The sequence below is a fragment of the Botrytis deweyae genome, assembly GCF_014898535.1.
Source record: "Botrytis deweyae strain B1 chromosome Unknown BDEW_015, whole genome shotgun sequence".
NCBI classification, from domain to species: Eukaryota; Fungi; Ascomycota; class Leotiomycetes; order Helotiales; family Sclerotiniaceae; genus Botrytis; species Botrytis deweyae.
Genome location: NW_024066222.1, coordinates 391890 through 406517, shown reverse-complemented (window position 1 = coordinate 406517; position 14628 = coordinate 391890). Strand labels below are relative to the sequence as shown.

Sequence of the window (14628 nt, the reverse complement as noted above, 5' to 3'; positions counted from 1 at the left end):
TTCGTAAGACTTTCTTAACAGCTGAGTCTTATCACTAGGCTTCCATTTCGTTGCCTGTTGAATGTTAGCATTTTGAAAATCATCGCCATAGACAAGAATTCGAAGCTGTGGTCCCATAGGAATAAATTGGTTATTTACAACTTATCAGTTCTCTATTGACTCTCATTGTATAGATTCCAACTGAAAAGAGGAACAGTAAATAACTCCAGTGGATTTGAATACTCACACGAAAAAGCCTCACAAGCAGGTTACCAAAAAGAACTCGAAGCTACCATCAACGGTCTCCGAGAAATACGTAAACGAGGAATCGTAGTTCTTCCTGGAAATGATGATGGATATACATTGACACCTCATAGAACCTACGCCTGAGATCTCGTTCATTTCGTGAATCTTCTCGGGTTTACTGCTGTGGAGGCTATCATTTCTGCCACTGCTGGTGAGAGGAAATGAGTTGAAAAAGGTTCAGGAGGAGTTCCATGCCGATTGTATTTTGGTTGATGGGATTCCTTTGGAGAATATTAAGATCTTGCAGGATCAGGAGAAGTTGAATGTGATTACTATTAATGGGAGAGTGCATAAGGCAGAGGGAAGTGAATAGGTCAAAAATACAATTCTCAAATCTCGTGTACCAGCCAGCTCCCTTTTTCTCCTCCCCTCGTTTGAAATGCATAATAGATTGAGAAGAAGAACAAAGAAACATATTTTGTGATGACTCAAGAAGCGAATGTACTAACGAGACTTCCTCAAGCTGACTTGGATGACTTTCTTAGCTATCTGTTCAATCCAATTTAAAACGAAGAATAAATATGAATAGTCTGTCTGAATACTCTAGATTCATCTTCTCTCTTGATGCAGAAGCGAAATTTGATATCATAGTTGATGAGTTGAATATTGTGCTCTTACTCGTATCTGCTCGAATTATAGAGAAAGTAGCATTTATGATTACGGAGGTTTCCATGCATCTGATTTCTAATGCAATCTTATTCTGTATGAAAAGTCTCACAAGTTTAGCCCAATTTATTCAGGCAATTATAGCACTGATTGTCCGACTTCGTACTACCTAACGTGCGGGGTCAAGGTCAAGGTTACCTACCCAGTATCTCAACACAATTCCCTCATCAAGCCCCAAACAAGCCATCTCCAACCCCCACATCACCTCTCCCCTTTTACCCACCGTCTCAAAACACATATCCACCGCGCTCCAAACACCACCTCCAAATTAACCCAACCATGATCCCAGCCAACCAACTCATCGCCCAAGTCCGCAGTAATCTCCCTCCCTCTGACCTCCAAGCCTTCTACGCCCAATGGGCCTCCACCTACAACACTCACATCGTTGCGCTCCAAAACTACGTTGCCCCAACCCTCATCGTGCAAATCGCCTGTCAATCTCCTCACTATGCAACCCTCCGCATTCTCGATGCCGGATGTGGCACCGGGCTCGTGGGGGTTGCGCTTGCAGAAAGCGGTGCTACGGAAATTGATGGCCTTGATTTTTCGCCCGCTATGCTCGCTCAAGCACGTCTAACGGGCTGTTATCGCAATCTGTTCGTAGGAGACTTGTTGCAGACCATTGAGGTGCCGGATGGAACGTATGATTTGGTGACTTGTGCTGGGACATTTACGTATGGACATGTTGGTCCTGATCCTGCGTTGAGGGAATTTACTCGGATACTTGTCCCAAGTGGTCTTATTATTGCTACTATTCTCGAAGAAGTTTGGGAATCTGGGGGTTATAAAGCTCAGATTGAGAAACTGGAAGCAGAAGGAATTTTGGAGGTTGTTAGTGTGGAGTTAAATGATTATCGAAAGGGATGTGATAAAGCGCATATGATTGTCTTGAAAAAAAGGTAGTAATTGAATGATGTGAGAAAAAAATGGTACATAGGGTTGGGCTTTATCTTTCTTGATATCGATATTTATTGTTTGATATTACCTAGAAAGAAAATTCATCCTTGGTGCTGTTCTCAGCAACCTTATCCTCACCACCATCTTGAACCTCTCCCATAACCATGCCTTGACTTTCCGGCAAGGGAACCTTATTCTTTCCTTTCCTATATACTCTCTCATCCCTTGGATCAAATCCACCCTGTCCCCAGGTTGCCCATTCTGGAGTCTCGGCACCCACATAATCCTCTGGGCCAAACTTCTCTCCACTCTCTAGGCACTCAAAAAACTTCTTGTAGTCAATCCTCGTATGCCATTTACCCGCAATGTTGAATCTGTCAGATGCGATCAAGATACAACAACTGTGAGCATGTTCTGCTGCAATACCATACCCTAATCCTCTCCTCTTGAGGGATGCAGTAAGAGCTTCGACAAAAGCGCAAACCTCTTCGTAGAATGGCACATTTTGCATCGTGAGACCTGCACCAGCGGAAGACGATGTTCCGCAATATGTGACTCCTTTAACTTCCACGAAACAAGGCAATCCTTTTTCGACAAGATCGGCATAACCTTCCGCTTCATCTTCGATATTGAAACCTTTGACGAGCGTAAGACGGAATACGGTACGCTGTTTAAAGCGACGCTCGCGGAGGATTTCGAGACAGCGCTGGAAACGTTCCCAGAAATCTCGATGGAGGGGTCTGTCGATTTTACGCAGAGAATCCTTGTTTGAAGCATCGATACTAACATAGAGTTGAGTGACGGGCTGAAGGGTGGCGAGTTGATCTGGATGTTGTGCATTGCAAACAAGGAAGGTGGAAATGTGTTCTTTGTGGAGCATACTCGTGAACTCGTTGATGTGAGGGTAGAAAATTGGTTCGCCGACTAAACTTAGAGCACAGTGACGAATGCGCATTGCTTCCGCAAAACGTTCGGCTCGGACACCAGGAACACCTCTCATCATCTTGATTTTCTTGTAGTGTCCAGCCTTGACACCGTCGAAGATCATTTCTGGTGGGTCTACCTTCCATCTCCAGGTGGTTCCAACGGGGTTGGTACCGTGTCTCCAGCAGAAGACACATTTGTTAGAACATGACAATGATGGTGTAGTCTCCATGCATTGATGAGATGCAATGCCATAAAATGAATATTTATAACAAGAACCTCTGCCTCGCAAAGCCGATTTCGTCCACCTACAAATCTTGACTCCTGAGTGCGACCCTACAATTGAGTAGCCTTGCTTTGTTAAAGCTGCATATGTAGGTGAGGTTGTTGGAACCATTTCCTTAGCGACGACTGGAGCCGTCTTGGCCTTCCCCTTCTTCAATCCGACTGTCGTGAAGTCTATCTCGAGTTCTTCCGGTTCTTCACCAGTAGTATTGTCTATGGTTTCTGTATTGTTCAGAACGCCTCCAATATCCTCTAAATCGTTCAGACTGTCATCTTTCTTTTGAGTCTTCGCTTTTCTCGAAGCAACATTTTGTTCATCAAAAAGAACTTCCCCATCATCGTCATCCTCAATATCCTCTACATCACTTTCTACCGCATCTCCACTTCCAACAACCCCTTCGCCTAGACTACCAGTCTTTGCAATATGCTCCAGCACGTCTACCACTCCTTCTTTCCATTCTGCCAACCTTTCTTTTGCGTCCGTCTTCGCATCGCCCATTCCTAGAGGGAATGCTCTCTTTCTTCCAGTCAATTTCGCTAACCATTTATCCACGTCCTTAGCCTGCGAACAGAATCCTTCTTCCTCCGTTGGCCAACCCTCTCTATCCCCAAACCCAAACACTGAGTACCCTACCAAAGGCGACAATGGCGCGGTATCGATTCTAAAATCATTGTGTGTTTCTTGTAGATGTTCCAGGAAATTGTCCAACACAGTATCGATATTATAACTGGGAATGAGTACTAAATAAAAGTAGCTAACTCCAGATTCGCCCTTTGGTGGGTTAATGAAGTAGTCATCGTAGTCAATATATGAGAGGTCGAGCAGTTGAGATTCGAGAAATTGAATTTTTTGCCCAGTTGCACGTCCAGAGAGATCGCCTCTAATGCTCTCCACAAAAGAATTTGCGGTCTTTTCTGTCGTGCCAGTCAATGATGAAAAGAAAACGAGCGGTTGAATCTTTTCAGGGCCACTTTGCAGGTTTTCCTCGGAAGATTTGCGTTTTTTAATGCCTCCGACTATTCTTCGTGGGGCTTTGACGCCATTGGCTTTCTTTTCGTCAATTACAGGTGGTGATATCTTTTCTTTCACCGCAGGTAGAACCGGTGATGATGGCAAAGGCGATGCAGATAGTTTCTCCCTCACTGTTCGCGGACGAAGGGTTATCCTGACGAGTATGAGGATCGTGGCCGTCGTAAGAATAATCGGAATGCGATAAAGATGCCATAGTGCGACGATGTCTACATTGTAGAAGTATTAATATTTTCTCAATGTAAATTGAAAAACGAATAACTTACCATCGATCTCATAAGACCAAATCGGCCTCGAAATCCAGCTATCGAAAGGCATTTCTATATAATGTCGATATTGCGCGAATGTACAATAAACTTTCAAAATTTTGGAGGGGAAGTCAAAATCGTGGGGCACGATGCGGCCGCTGCTATGCTAGCGCTGCCCACGCCACCACTAAAATAATGGGGATTCGCAATGCAACTTTAATAAATGCTCGATGGGCACTCACCGGGAGCAATGCTTGAGTCTCGAATAAGTTGGAACAAACCCGTTCCTTATACGCATATACGTACGCATGTCTACCAAAATTGGTAAAGACTATTCATTTTTTATTAAAATCCATTCTTCAAACTTTACAACGCATAAATGATATTCATTCAGTCTCGGTTTTATATTTTAACACATTCGTTATTTTAATGTTATTTTTTTCGAACTTGAACTATTGGATCCTCGTTCTCTTTCTCCTCCTCACAGAACTATCCCCCTCATTGACTTGAGCCGCAATCACGCGTGAGCGATCTTCAAGCCTCAAACATGCGCATGAATGATAGGAAATGTCTTTGATAACATCCACGCGCAAGCAGTCTCACAGAAATCATCAAGAAGACCAATTGTTTAAATTATATCAATTTCATTGACAGATGACGAATATAAGATGTATCTCATATCCCCTACGTTGAATCCTTGTGCCAAAGATCCTCTGATGAAGACAGCCACCTGAGTGAAGATCTGTGTCTCATCTCATACACGGACATACCATGAACACCGAAATCGAATACCAGCCATCATAAGAGAGCATAACACAATAATATGCAGAGATCCGTCCTCACTCCCAATCCCAGACACCAAACAGCCATAATAGTACCTCTCCCAGAACCACAGACCCAATTATATCCGCCGTAAGGAAAATTAAAGCAAGTAGAACTCCCTTTTCCCTAATCCCATAGTCCATTCCGTTCCTTGATCCATATCCATTAAGATTCATTTGTAGTCCAGCCATCAGTACGTTTATCTAATCAATAAAGGTCGAAGCAATTTAGCCCATTGTGTTGCCCATGCTACTGCCCATAGCGTTTCCCATAGCGTTTCCCATAGCGTTTCCCATAGCGTTTCCCATAGCATTTGCTATAGCGTTTGCGCCTGGCTCTGCGCTGGCGGGGGGATCCGACAACTCGTCCCTTCTAATCATTACCCGCTCGTTACAGATATCGATGAATTGCTCAAACTTGTGAATTACTAAATCCTTTTGCCTCAACTGTTCCTTCAAATCTTCTACTTCTTGCTTCCAATCGGCCTTGATTTTCTCTACTTCTGCTTGGGCATTCGCTACCTCAGTTCGGAGCTCGGCGCGGAGTTTCTCTTCAAATGACATGGGGGGCTTTTTGTAAAACGTGGGAAGAGACTCCATGGCTGTAGGTTCAACACGAGAAGGGTCGCGTTTAATGGCGGCTCGGGCATTGTAGATGTCACGAGGAAGGAAGCGAATAGTAGGGTTGTCACGATGAAGAATTTCAAGGGTTTCTTTTACAGAAACACCTGAGAATAGTGTTAGCAATCCATTCATATATGTGAGCGGGCAGGACGTGATATACCGTTTTCCTCAAGAGCCTTTACAGCAGCAATTGCTTTAGGATCTAATTTTCTAGCTCCTGGGTGCTCAGTGGGACTTTCGCTCGGAGGATGATTGTGCGTTAAATGCTCTCCATCAATCCGACCTCGTAGAAGCCAAGAAGTTTTGTTTTCGAGACCGAAGACTCCAAATTCACAACCACATTTACGCGATTTTGTCTTACGCTGTCGCTGTTCACCGGGCACCTTCTCCTTATTGGTTCCGCCGCGATCACAAATCAAGAACACTTTCTTCAGACCTCTATTGTCGCGTTTAGATCTGCCAATGACAAACGCATAACCATGTGCCAAAGCATGTGCCTGCGCAGCTGCAAAAAGGGCCTCGAAAGTTGGATAACTACCTCCTGGTGGGGCAGATAACATTTCACCAGGAGTCACTTCCGGAGCTTCGGTTTGATCATGTTCGTCCGCCGGAGAAAGAAGAGAACCGTTAGGATCCAATTGTTGATCGAGCGCAAGCTGAGGATCAATCATGGACATATCCTGAGTGGAGCTTACCGGTGAATCTTGTGGTCTCGTAGATCCGAGGTTTGAGTTGGCGGGGGAGGGGTTCATGGACGGGGGTCGTTGAACACCAAGACTCTGTCCTTGCATCGCGGGGGATTGTGATTGCCGTTGCTGCGTTGCGAAATCTCGAGTTTGATTCATGGCAGATGGGGGAGTTGGGTGAGTTGGATGAACGGCATGAGTGACGGTCATGGACTGATTTTGCGGGGTATGCTGAGGCGCCATGTGAATTGCTGCACCCATGGGAGGTGGACCATTTTGTCTCTGAGGCTGTCGCTGAGCAGTTTGACCATTCGTAGTATTACTCAAAATTCCTTGAGCAATTTGTTGTTCTGCAGATACTCCATTGTTGCCATTTTGTCTGGGCGGAACTGGTTGCTTATTGGCGTATGGAGTTGAGTATGGAGAATTGTGCTGTTGAATTGGTGGACCGCGAATACCAGTTGAAGTTGGTCTTGGGTAAGCAATGTTTTGTTGACCAAGATTTTGTTGAACTGGGAATATGTGACGTTGTGTATTTGGTTGTTGATATGAATTTCTGGTAGGATCTTGAGGTGGTAAAGACATGATGGAAATTGATAAAGCTCGACGTCTCGTATCGTAAAGTGGTCAACAAAAAGTGGTGAATGTATCAATAGAGAAGAACTTTGGAGTGTGGACTCATCAGGAAATTTACTGACTTTAGACCAGTTGTCGATGATTGGTTGGCTTAGCGAAGAACTGAAGATTGATGTAACAAATGGCAACAATCGAGAATGGCTCGAGGATGGGGTTTTGCTTTGGTATCATGAACCTTGGACGAAAGCTAAGGCTTAAGGCGGCAAGTGCGGCAAAATCGACGGAAATGGCGTCAGTGTAATGGATGGTGGGGTTTTGTTAAGTACAGCTGGAGCATCAGTTCAGTATCTAGGTAGAAATATTGTGAAGGCATTCCTAGTATATAATATTCATGGATAGATAACCTAATCACGATAATAACTTTTTGAGGATATACTAAGAAAAAGGACTAGGTGGATTCATGCGTACAGTCGATTTTCTGAGCATATATATATACATATATTTAATCAGGTAAATTGGTTTGCACGCCCAATGTTTTTAGTTATGGCCAAGCAAATTCAAACTGATGGTGAGTGCTCCACGAAATAACTGATTGTACAATAGATCTAGACAAAGCAATGTATTCCTTGATTTGTTAATGGAAGGAAACAATAGAACCCGTCGAAGATAATAATATCCTCATTATCATGATCATGATCACAAGTAAGGAACAGGCATTCAAGTGTGTCATATCAAATTACAATAATAGGAATGTATATTCACGACGCTGGTATCCCCCTTCAAAGAAAATATCCTCAACTGCTTTTTTGCATTTTGGTATAATAAGTAGTCTAATGCAAGTCTACAAAAGTTGGATGAATTCCGGATTAGGCCACCAATGTATTATTCGTAGGCAATACCAATTAGAATACTATTCCCAAAGGATGCCATAGAACCTCACATACAGAAAACAGAATGTTCATTGCTTCTGTCCCAATCATTGTAACGCAATATCGCATATCAAAGTGTTTCGTCTTATGTCGCTCCATCTGTATATCTAGAGGAAGTAATCGGGAGTACCTATCGCCATGGTTAGCAAGAGATGCAACAGAGATTTGAATTTTTAGGGTACTTACGACGTGATACCATTGGCTCTCCAGCTCTTGGGCATGGATCAAATTGTAGGCTGCATTATGTTAGAGACTGCGAGATCGAGGAGGATAAAGTTGCTACTTACAAAGTATATTTAAGGTGCTCATCAATCTCCATGATTGCTGCTTGGTTACCACATCTGTAGCAGTAATTGGGGGCTGTTTTATGATTAGCATCCGAAACTGCTGAAAGAGATAAAGGCACCATACCTGAGAAGATCGTAACTACGTTTCTATCTTGAGACCAATTGTATCCCTCCATGACCAATTGATGAGCCCTTGCGACTAAGGTCAATCCGTTATTATGGTTGAACGCCTCCGAAATGTCTTGTCCGAAAGTGTAACCTGCTCCTCTAGGGGATATTCCCCATCCGCATCTATCATCTGGATCCGACCATAGCAAGTCGCACATAGGACCTTCATGTGGCACTTCTTGTATACGATCAAGAGCTCTGATGTTGTCCAACGTGTCAATGCTGGGGGAAAGACCTCCGTGGAGACAGAAGATTTGGTTGTCGATGAGGGCGGTGAGGGGAAGGTAGTCGAAGAGATCGGTAAAGTACTTCCAAACATTTGCATTTCCATATTTTCGGAGGCACTCGTCGTAAAATCCATAAACTTGAGTGATCTGGCGGGATTCGTGGTTACCACGGAGGATGGTGATTCTTTGGGGGTATCTTATTTTTAGAGCGACTAAAAGAGTGACAGTTTCGACTGAGTAATAACCTCGATCAACATAATCACCTATGATAACGTGTCAGTAATTCCAGGAAATAACAGTACAGTAAGGGATAGGAGGCATACCCATAAATAGATAATTGGTATCTGGGTTTGGTCCACCAATTCTGAAGAGCTCCATCAGATCATGGAATTGCCCATGAATATCTCCGCAGACAGTAACAGGGCATTTCTAGATCGTTGATCAGCTCTTTGAATTCCAACACGAAAAGGGCAAGCATACCACCGGCTGTACATTCGACTCGTCTTGCAATACTTCTCGTGCCTGGTAACGCGCCCTTGATTAGCTGGCTCATACTATGCAGTCTGAGAATATGACAAGATTCGCAAACAATAATACCTTATCGCAAAGCCTCTGAACGTCGACCTCGGCCAGTTGCTTGCACGCCATCAAGTTCTCAATCCACCCATCAAGAGTTGGTATTGAAGCAGGTTCTGCTACTGGAGATAATCCCGTGGGCTCAACCGTCCTGCCTACATCTGCCATATCTGTATCCATTGTGTTCATTCTATCGTATGATAAATTTGATGGTTTGTTGTTAATTTGGTTGTCGATATTGAATTGCTCGAGCTTGGTGACGACAAGCGCGCGGGTTGGTCGTCAAAAGGGCTATTTAAGTTTGTTGTTCTTTCGGGAAGCGGTCCGCGCAACTTCAACTAGTATCTTATGTTGAGAATCGCAAAAGCAATTTTATCATAAGATTTCAGGGCGTTCGTCGTGCAGAAATGTTGGTGGAGGGGCTTTCAGGTTGTAGAAGCGGTGCGCAGATTATTTGAAAGGAACAGCTCCTCGCTTAATAAGCAGATTTCAAGATCGCAATGAAGAGGATTTGGCATTTATATTTGGAAGAGGCAAGAGAGCATGCGTCAATGCAGATGTCATATTTATTAGCTTTATTTTCTCAACTTTGTTTATCAATGAATCACGGAAGCAAAATTAAGTATTCGCAACAGCGAAAGGGATGTGAATGTCTTATTAAATTCATAAATCCAATGACTAAATTGCTGTAGGAGTGTAGATAGACACCTACGTTGATAGTATTTCTTGAACATTCTCTAAAGATATCTTTGGTCGAGTTTTAAAGTTGGTTTAGATATGTATACCAGTTTGCCCATTTGATACAGCATTACGCCAAGCCTAACCCTACGCCTTTGGGTCCATTGAGAACATCTATCGGGGTTGAACCAATGAGACTGCTAAAGTCTAAAGCAACTTCGGAGAGCATCTTTGCATGCTCTCTTGCCTGATCCATACAATCCGTCCATACTTGACCGTTCTTCTCGGTACTGCTAAGCTGTCGTGCAAGAATAACATTGAACGCATCGACCTGCTCTTTGGCCCATTTGACACATGCGCTCATAAGAGGCTGTGGAAAGCAGGCTTGAAAGGTTGACACAGTATTCCGTATTATTGTGAAGTAAACGAATGATACCTCCCAGATATATTGGTGAAGATTACCTTCGAATATACATTGTCTTTTATGAAAATTAGTGAAGTCGATTAAATAAAAGTCATTGAATCATACCTTGATCTCTTATGAATGATATCCCCCCGAGCTTCAAGATACGCTTCTCTTGCCCGATCCTCGAAGCCAAGACTTGTTAACCAGCTGATATTGCGTCTAACTTTTTTCGGTTCATTATGTGTATCAACAAGTTCACGGGTGATTAGTTCTGCAAGTCTGGTGGCTCTTTCATCCGCTTTAAAACTGATGAAATCTTGGGCGACGATATTGCTCTTAAGACCCTTGGCTAAGGAGTTTAGTTTTGCAACTCGTTGGACTGCCATGTCAAAATGCTGCAGTGCGATTTCGATATCCAACTCATCAACCTGACTTTCCACCCACCGCAGATTTTGCTGCTTGCCATCAACTTCGATAAGCATATCTTTGATGTCCGAAAGAGTCTCGAGTAAATCTGTCTTTTTTAACAATCCCGGGTCACGAGAAGCAAAGTAGTTAATCGTTTCTTTGGCCTTGTTGCTCGTTTCCATTTCCGATCGGAGGCCTTTATGAAGCTCTTCTACTGCCTTTCGAAAGTTCATCATAAGAGAGGACTTTTCTGTGTCACCTGGTTTTTCCGTTCGATATGTAAAAGATTCTTGACCTACACCTCTAATCATGATCGCATCGGCCAACTTATTACGCACACTAGTCCCTTCACTCGTCCCTGCAAGGTCAACAATTTCAATGTCTAAAAGTGGCCAGCATCTGTCTGCCACCAACTTTGATGGCGCTTGTCGTTGATCGGCGCCCTCGACTTTCCGCTTTTTTCTCGATGCAACTAGAAGATGATCATTCAACAGCACAATCTGCATGGCTCTTCGAGATTTCCAAGTAGCGTTATCAAGCTCTATCCAAAGCCCGGCATTTTGTACCACGTGACGACCAGGGGCTGCTGGTAGAAATTTTTGGGAGCCCTCAATGGTTTTCCATAAAGCCTAGCAAAATTAGTACTCCTACATCAATTAACACTTGAAAAGCGTGGACCTACTTGAAGCTGCGAGTTCCACATGGCAGTTCGGTCTGCCACAGAACTTCGCTTGTCCCTTTTGCTCAAAGTTGGTGGAAAGCCGTCAAAATCAGTCGACGAGGATGATGGACCTTGTGAAGAGGTAGTTCTGAGCGCAGTGGTATTGGTTTTGAGTTCCGCCATCAGATTTCGGAGTGCGCGCATCTCCCCTTTGAGCTTTTCTGCTTCCTTACTAATCTTGATGAACTGCGTTCGATTTTGATACACATTTTGCTGTAAATCCGTAGAAGTACGATTCTTCATCTTCCTCAGATTGGTTTGGTAGTCCTCAATATCTTGTTCCGATGCATCACTTAGCAGTCCCGCTACGTACACATCTGGCCTCAAATTGGGATCGCGCAGAGCTCTCTGGTCTACCACCAAGCCAGGTCCTCTCGCCGGCGAGGGACCTCGTGAACGGTCATTTGCTGGGGCATACTGAGCTGGTAGATTAGGAACCGATGGGAGAGGAGGAGCGGAAGGGTCGAAGTCAGAGGGAAGATTATTAAATCGAGTAGAGTATCGTCGTTTCACTAGATCAGATGTCTATGACGTCTATTAGCAACCATACCAAAAATAAAAAGACCTTTCTAACAGGAAAACTCAAGATAAACTTTGACATACCTTTCCGCCAGGCTGAGGACGTTGCGTGGGCGGGGCATTAAAGGATGGCTGCCCAGCACTTCGTGAAGCATCTCCTCCTGTTTGTGGAATTGGACCAGATATCTGTTTGGGAGCACTTATTGCTGGACGACCCTTCCTCTTGGTCCTTAGAGACACGCCTTTCCTTTCGTCCGACATGATATTGTATTTACAGCGCAAGGAAGAGCAAAAAAATGAGGGTTGAGTTGATGAGTAAGAGGAAGTTATATATCGAAAGGGACGTGTTTTAAGGTTCAGGTTGGTCCATAGATATATATCCCAGAGTAGGAGTAACCGAAAGGAGCAAGCGCTCCCGCAGACCTATGTTTGTCTGTAGCTAATTTGGTCAATTGGTCAATTGGACTTGAAAAGAAGAAAGTCAATTAAATGATGTTTCCAATTATCATGTAATAAGATGTAATGAATAATTCAATTGAATTGTGAAGCCAATGACTACCGTAGGTAAAAGGATTATGACGACGAACTAGCTACCCGTATTGAGTGCCAATCAATCAATCTGACAAGGACGCGACGATTGTCCTTTCAAAATATTTGGTGGGTGGATTTAGATTGGTCCGAGAGCCGCTGGACCTAAAATTCCCAAAATTTATCGATAGCTTTGGCCGTAAGAAACATTTCTGAGCTTTGGAGACTTGAGATCAACCCCATCAATACCGTAGACGACCACAGCTGATAAGCTTCTTCATTTTTCTTCCCGAATCTTTCTTTAATATCGCACAAATTTCTACGAAATGGTTCAGACTTCCACAATCGTCGCTGCCAGTGTTGGCACAGTTGCTACAGGATTGGTCGGTAGGTGATTTCTATTCTCGAATAGAATTTCCAAATTTGCTCACAATTCTCATCATAGCCTACGCAATTTATTTCGACCATAAGAGACGCACCGATCCAAACTTTCGCAAACAATTGAAGAAAGAATCGAAACGACAAGCAAAAGCCGCGAAGGAGGAAGCGGAAGCTCACAATGAGAGACAAAAAGAAGTTATCAAGGCAGTGGTTGTAGAGGCCAAGGAAGATGGGTTCCCCGTAGACGTAGAGGAGAAGGAGGCATATTTCATGTCAGAGGTTGCTAGAGGAGAAGGCTTAAGCTCAGAGGGTGAGTGATCTTCACGAAGAAAGCCAGGTCTCGAATCTAACACTCGATCACAGGTGGCGACCCCATAGAAGCAGCACTTTGTTTTTACAAGGCACTCAAAGTTTATCCTCAACCAAATGATTTAATATCTATCTACGACAAGACAGTGCCAAAGGTAGCTTCTCACATCCCAATTTTATCAACCAAGAGACTGACAAAAGACTAGCCGGTCCTCGATATTCTTGCAGAAATGATTGCAGCGGATGCAGCTTTAGATGTTGGACCTTTTGGCGGCAGTGGTTCGGATAGTGGAATTCCTGGCGTTGGCCTTGATTGATTAGTTTGGCTGTTGTCTCAATATACATGTATTCTGAACCCCTCCACTCTTCCTTATCACCCAAACTTTTTACCGACTTCACGAACGGCGACTGGATAAATTCCGAAACCCCAGGGTGGACTGTATAAAAGTCCAATGTACATCAATTCGCATGCTTGGCGTCCGTAGGTTCTCGCATTACGCATCACATCTAATTTGTACATAGTATCCATACTGTCAATATGGGCCTGGTTGTTATTTGCACGACTGCAAAAAGCCGTACGTAGGTAGGTATGTAATGCACATCAGGTCAGCCAGATTCATTGTTATACCTAGCACCGTGCAGATCGCGTGTTTTGCATTCCCCGCACTCAGTGCTCTGTAGTTTGACAAGTGCAAGATGCTGAGCATGTTATTGCGATTGAGTAAACGTTATATGATCTGCATTGAAATTTTGTGTTGCTTTGGAAGACCTAGAGTGTCTCAAATATGAATGTGAATGTGCCAATGGATGCGGATGTCTGGATATATTTGACTGCTTGGAAAGATTTGAATATGCACTTTGGGTGTGGATGTCTATTAAAAAATGATTGTTTGAACGAATGTGAATGCTTATAAGATTACATTTCCAGCACATGGCATTCAAGTCTCAATGCGTGCTCGATCTTACTATGGAAATGTGATGTGTGAGTGTTGTAAGATCTTTCTGTCTCCTATGTAGAAACAACACCATGTTATTCCCATTTCGGAATCGTAATAAAGTCCACGAGGTATTTTCTCCGCTGTGATAAGGAGATGGATATCAAAGACATACCACCTCTACCTAGGTAATCGGTATCGGCAGTGAAATGTCTGTTTTATTCTAGAAGCGGGAGTTATATTAATAGGAGAGAGAGAAAGGGAAGTCAAGAATGATTGCATGACACTAAGCACTAGCGAGCGGGATGATTAGAGCGACAGGGGTTGAAATCGCGGTCGCGACAACAAAATCAATGTAATTAAATACAGCATCGGTATTTGGGTTCTACCATCCTACCACCCACTTTCCTACCACAGAAATCAACAAATTCACCCCCTTACAATATATTGTAAATCCCTTACTTTATTAAGATCACCTTATGACATAGAAGAAATAAAATACACCGGTGATGAA

General features: G+C 43.5%; 6 protein-coding genes across 6 annotated transcripts; 2 read left to right on the top strand and 4 right to left on the bottom strand.

Moving 5' to 3' along the window:
* Positions 1-1230: 1230 nt before the first annotated feature.
* EAE98_006828 (uncharacterized protein) lies at positions 1231-1854 on the top strand (the record flags this gene model as incomplete). The annotated part of the gene is made up of 1 exon (XM_038954451.1): positions 1231-1854. One exon carries the CDS (start codon positions 1231-1233, stop codon positions 1852-1854), a length of 624 nt encoding a protein of 207 aa, XP_038809131.1.
* An 82-nt stretch (positions 1855-1936) lies between these two features.
* Positions 1937-4405, bottom strand: EAE98_006827 (uncharacterized protein; the record flags this gene model as incomplete). The annotated part of the gene is made up of 2 exons (XM_038954450.1): positions 1937-4296; positions 4354-4405. The coding sequence occupies 2 exons, from the start codon at positions 4403-4405 to the stop codon at positions 1937-1939; spliced, it is 2412 nt and encodes an 803-aa protein (XP_038809130.1).
* Positions 4406-5384: 979 nt separating this feature from the next.
* Positions 5385-7051, bottom strand: EAE98_006826 (uncharacterized protein; the record flags this gene model as incomplete). The annotated part of the gene is made up of 2 exons (XM_038954449.1): positions 5385-5884; positions 5941-7051. The coding sequence occupies 2 exons, from the start codon at positions 7049-7051 to the stop codon at positions 5385-5387; spliced, it is 1611 nt and encodes a 536-aa protein (XP_038809129.1).
* Positions 7052-7762: 711 nt separating this feature from the next.
* EAE98_006825 (uncharacterized protein) lies at positions 7763-9769 on the bottom strand. Its single transcript, XM_038954448.1, has 6 exons — positions 9251-9769; positions 9134-9175; positions 8977-9082; positions 8259-8916; positions 8158-8207; positions 7763-8101 (listed from the first exon to the last, which is right to left on the bottom strand). Exons 1-6 carry the CDS (start codon positions 9416-9418, stop codon positions 8079-8081), a joined length of 1047 nt encoding a protein of 348 aa, XP_038809128.1. The 5' UTR covers positions 9419-9769; the 3' UTR covers positions 7763-8078.
* Positions 9770-10037: 268 nt separating this feature from the next.
* On the bottom strand, positions 10038-12222 carry EAE98_006824 (uncharacterized protein; the record flags this gene model as incomplete). Its single annotated transcript, XM_038954447.1, has 4 exons — positions 10038-10386; positions 10437-11350; positions 11404-11967; positions 12046-12222. 4 exons carry the CDS (start codon positions 12220-12222, stop codon positions 10038-10040), a joined length of 2004 nt encoding a protein of 667 aa, XP_038809127.1.
* Positions 12223-12815: 593 nt separating this feature from the next.
* Positions 12816-13496, top strand: EAE98_006823 (uncharacterized protein; the record flags this gene model as incomplete). The annotated part of the gene is made up of 4 exons (XM_038954446.1): positions 12816-12876; positions 12935-13180; positions 13234-13334; positions 13386-13496. 4 exons carry the CDS (start codon positions 12816-12818, stop codon positions 13494-13496), a joined length of 519 nt encoding a protein of 172 aa, XP_038809126.1.
* Positions 13497-14628: the final 1132 nt, after the last annotated feature.

Excerpts from the sequence above, each read along its gene's own strand:
- EAE98_006825 (XM_038954448.1), bottom strand. The coding sequence starts at position 9,418 with ATGAACACAATGGATACAGATATGGCAGATGTAGGCAGGACGGTTGAG. Across the intron at positions 9,176-9,250 it reads TTCAGAGGCTTTGCGATAAG|GCACGAGAAGTATTGCAAGA; the intron begins GTATTATTGTTT and ends GCGCGTTACCAG. Across the intron at positions 8,208-8,258 it reads GAGCACCTTAAATATACTTT|CCTACAATTTGATCCATGCC; the intron begins GTAAGTAGCAAC and ends AACATAATGCAG.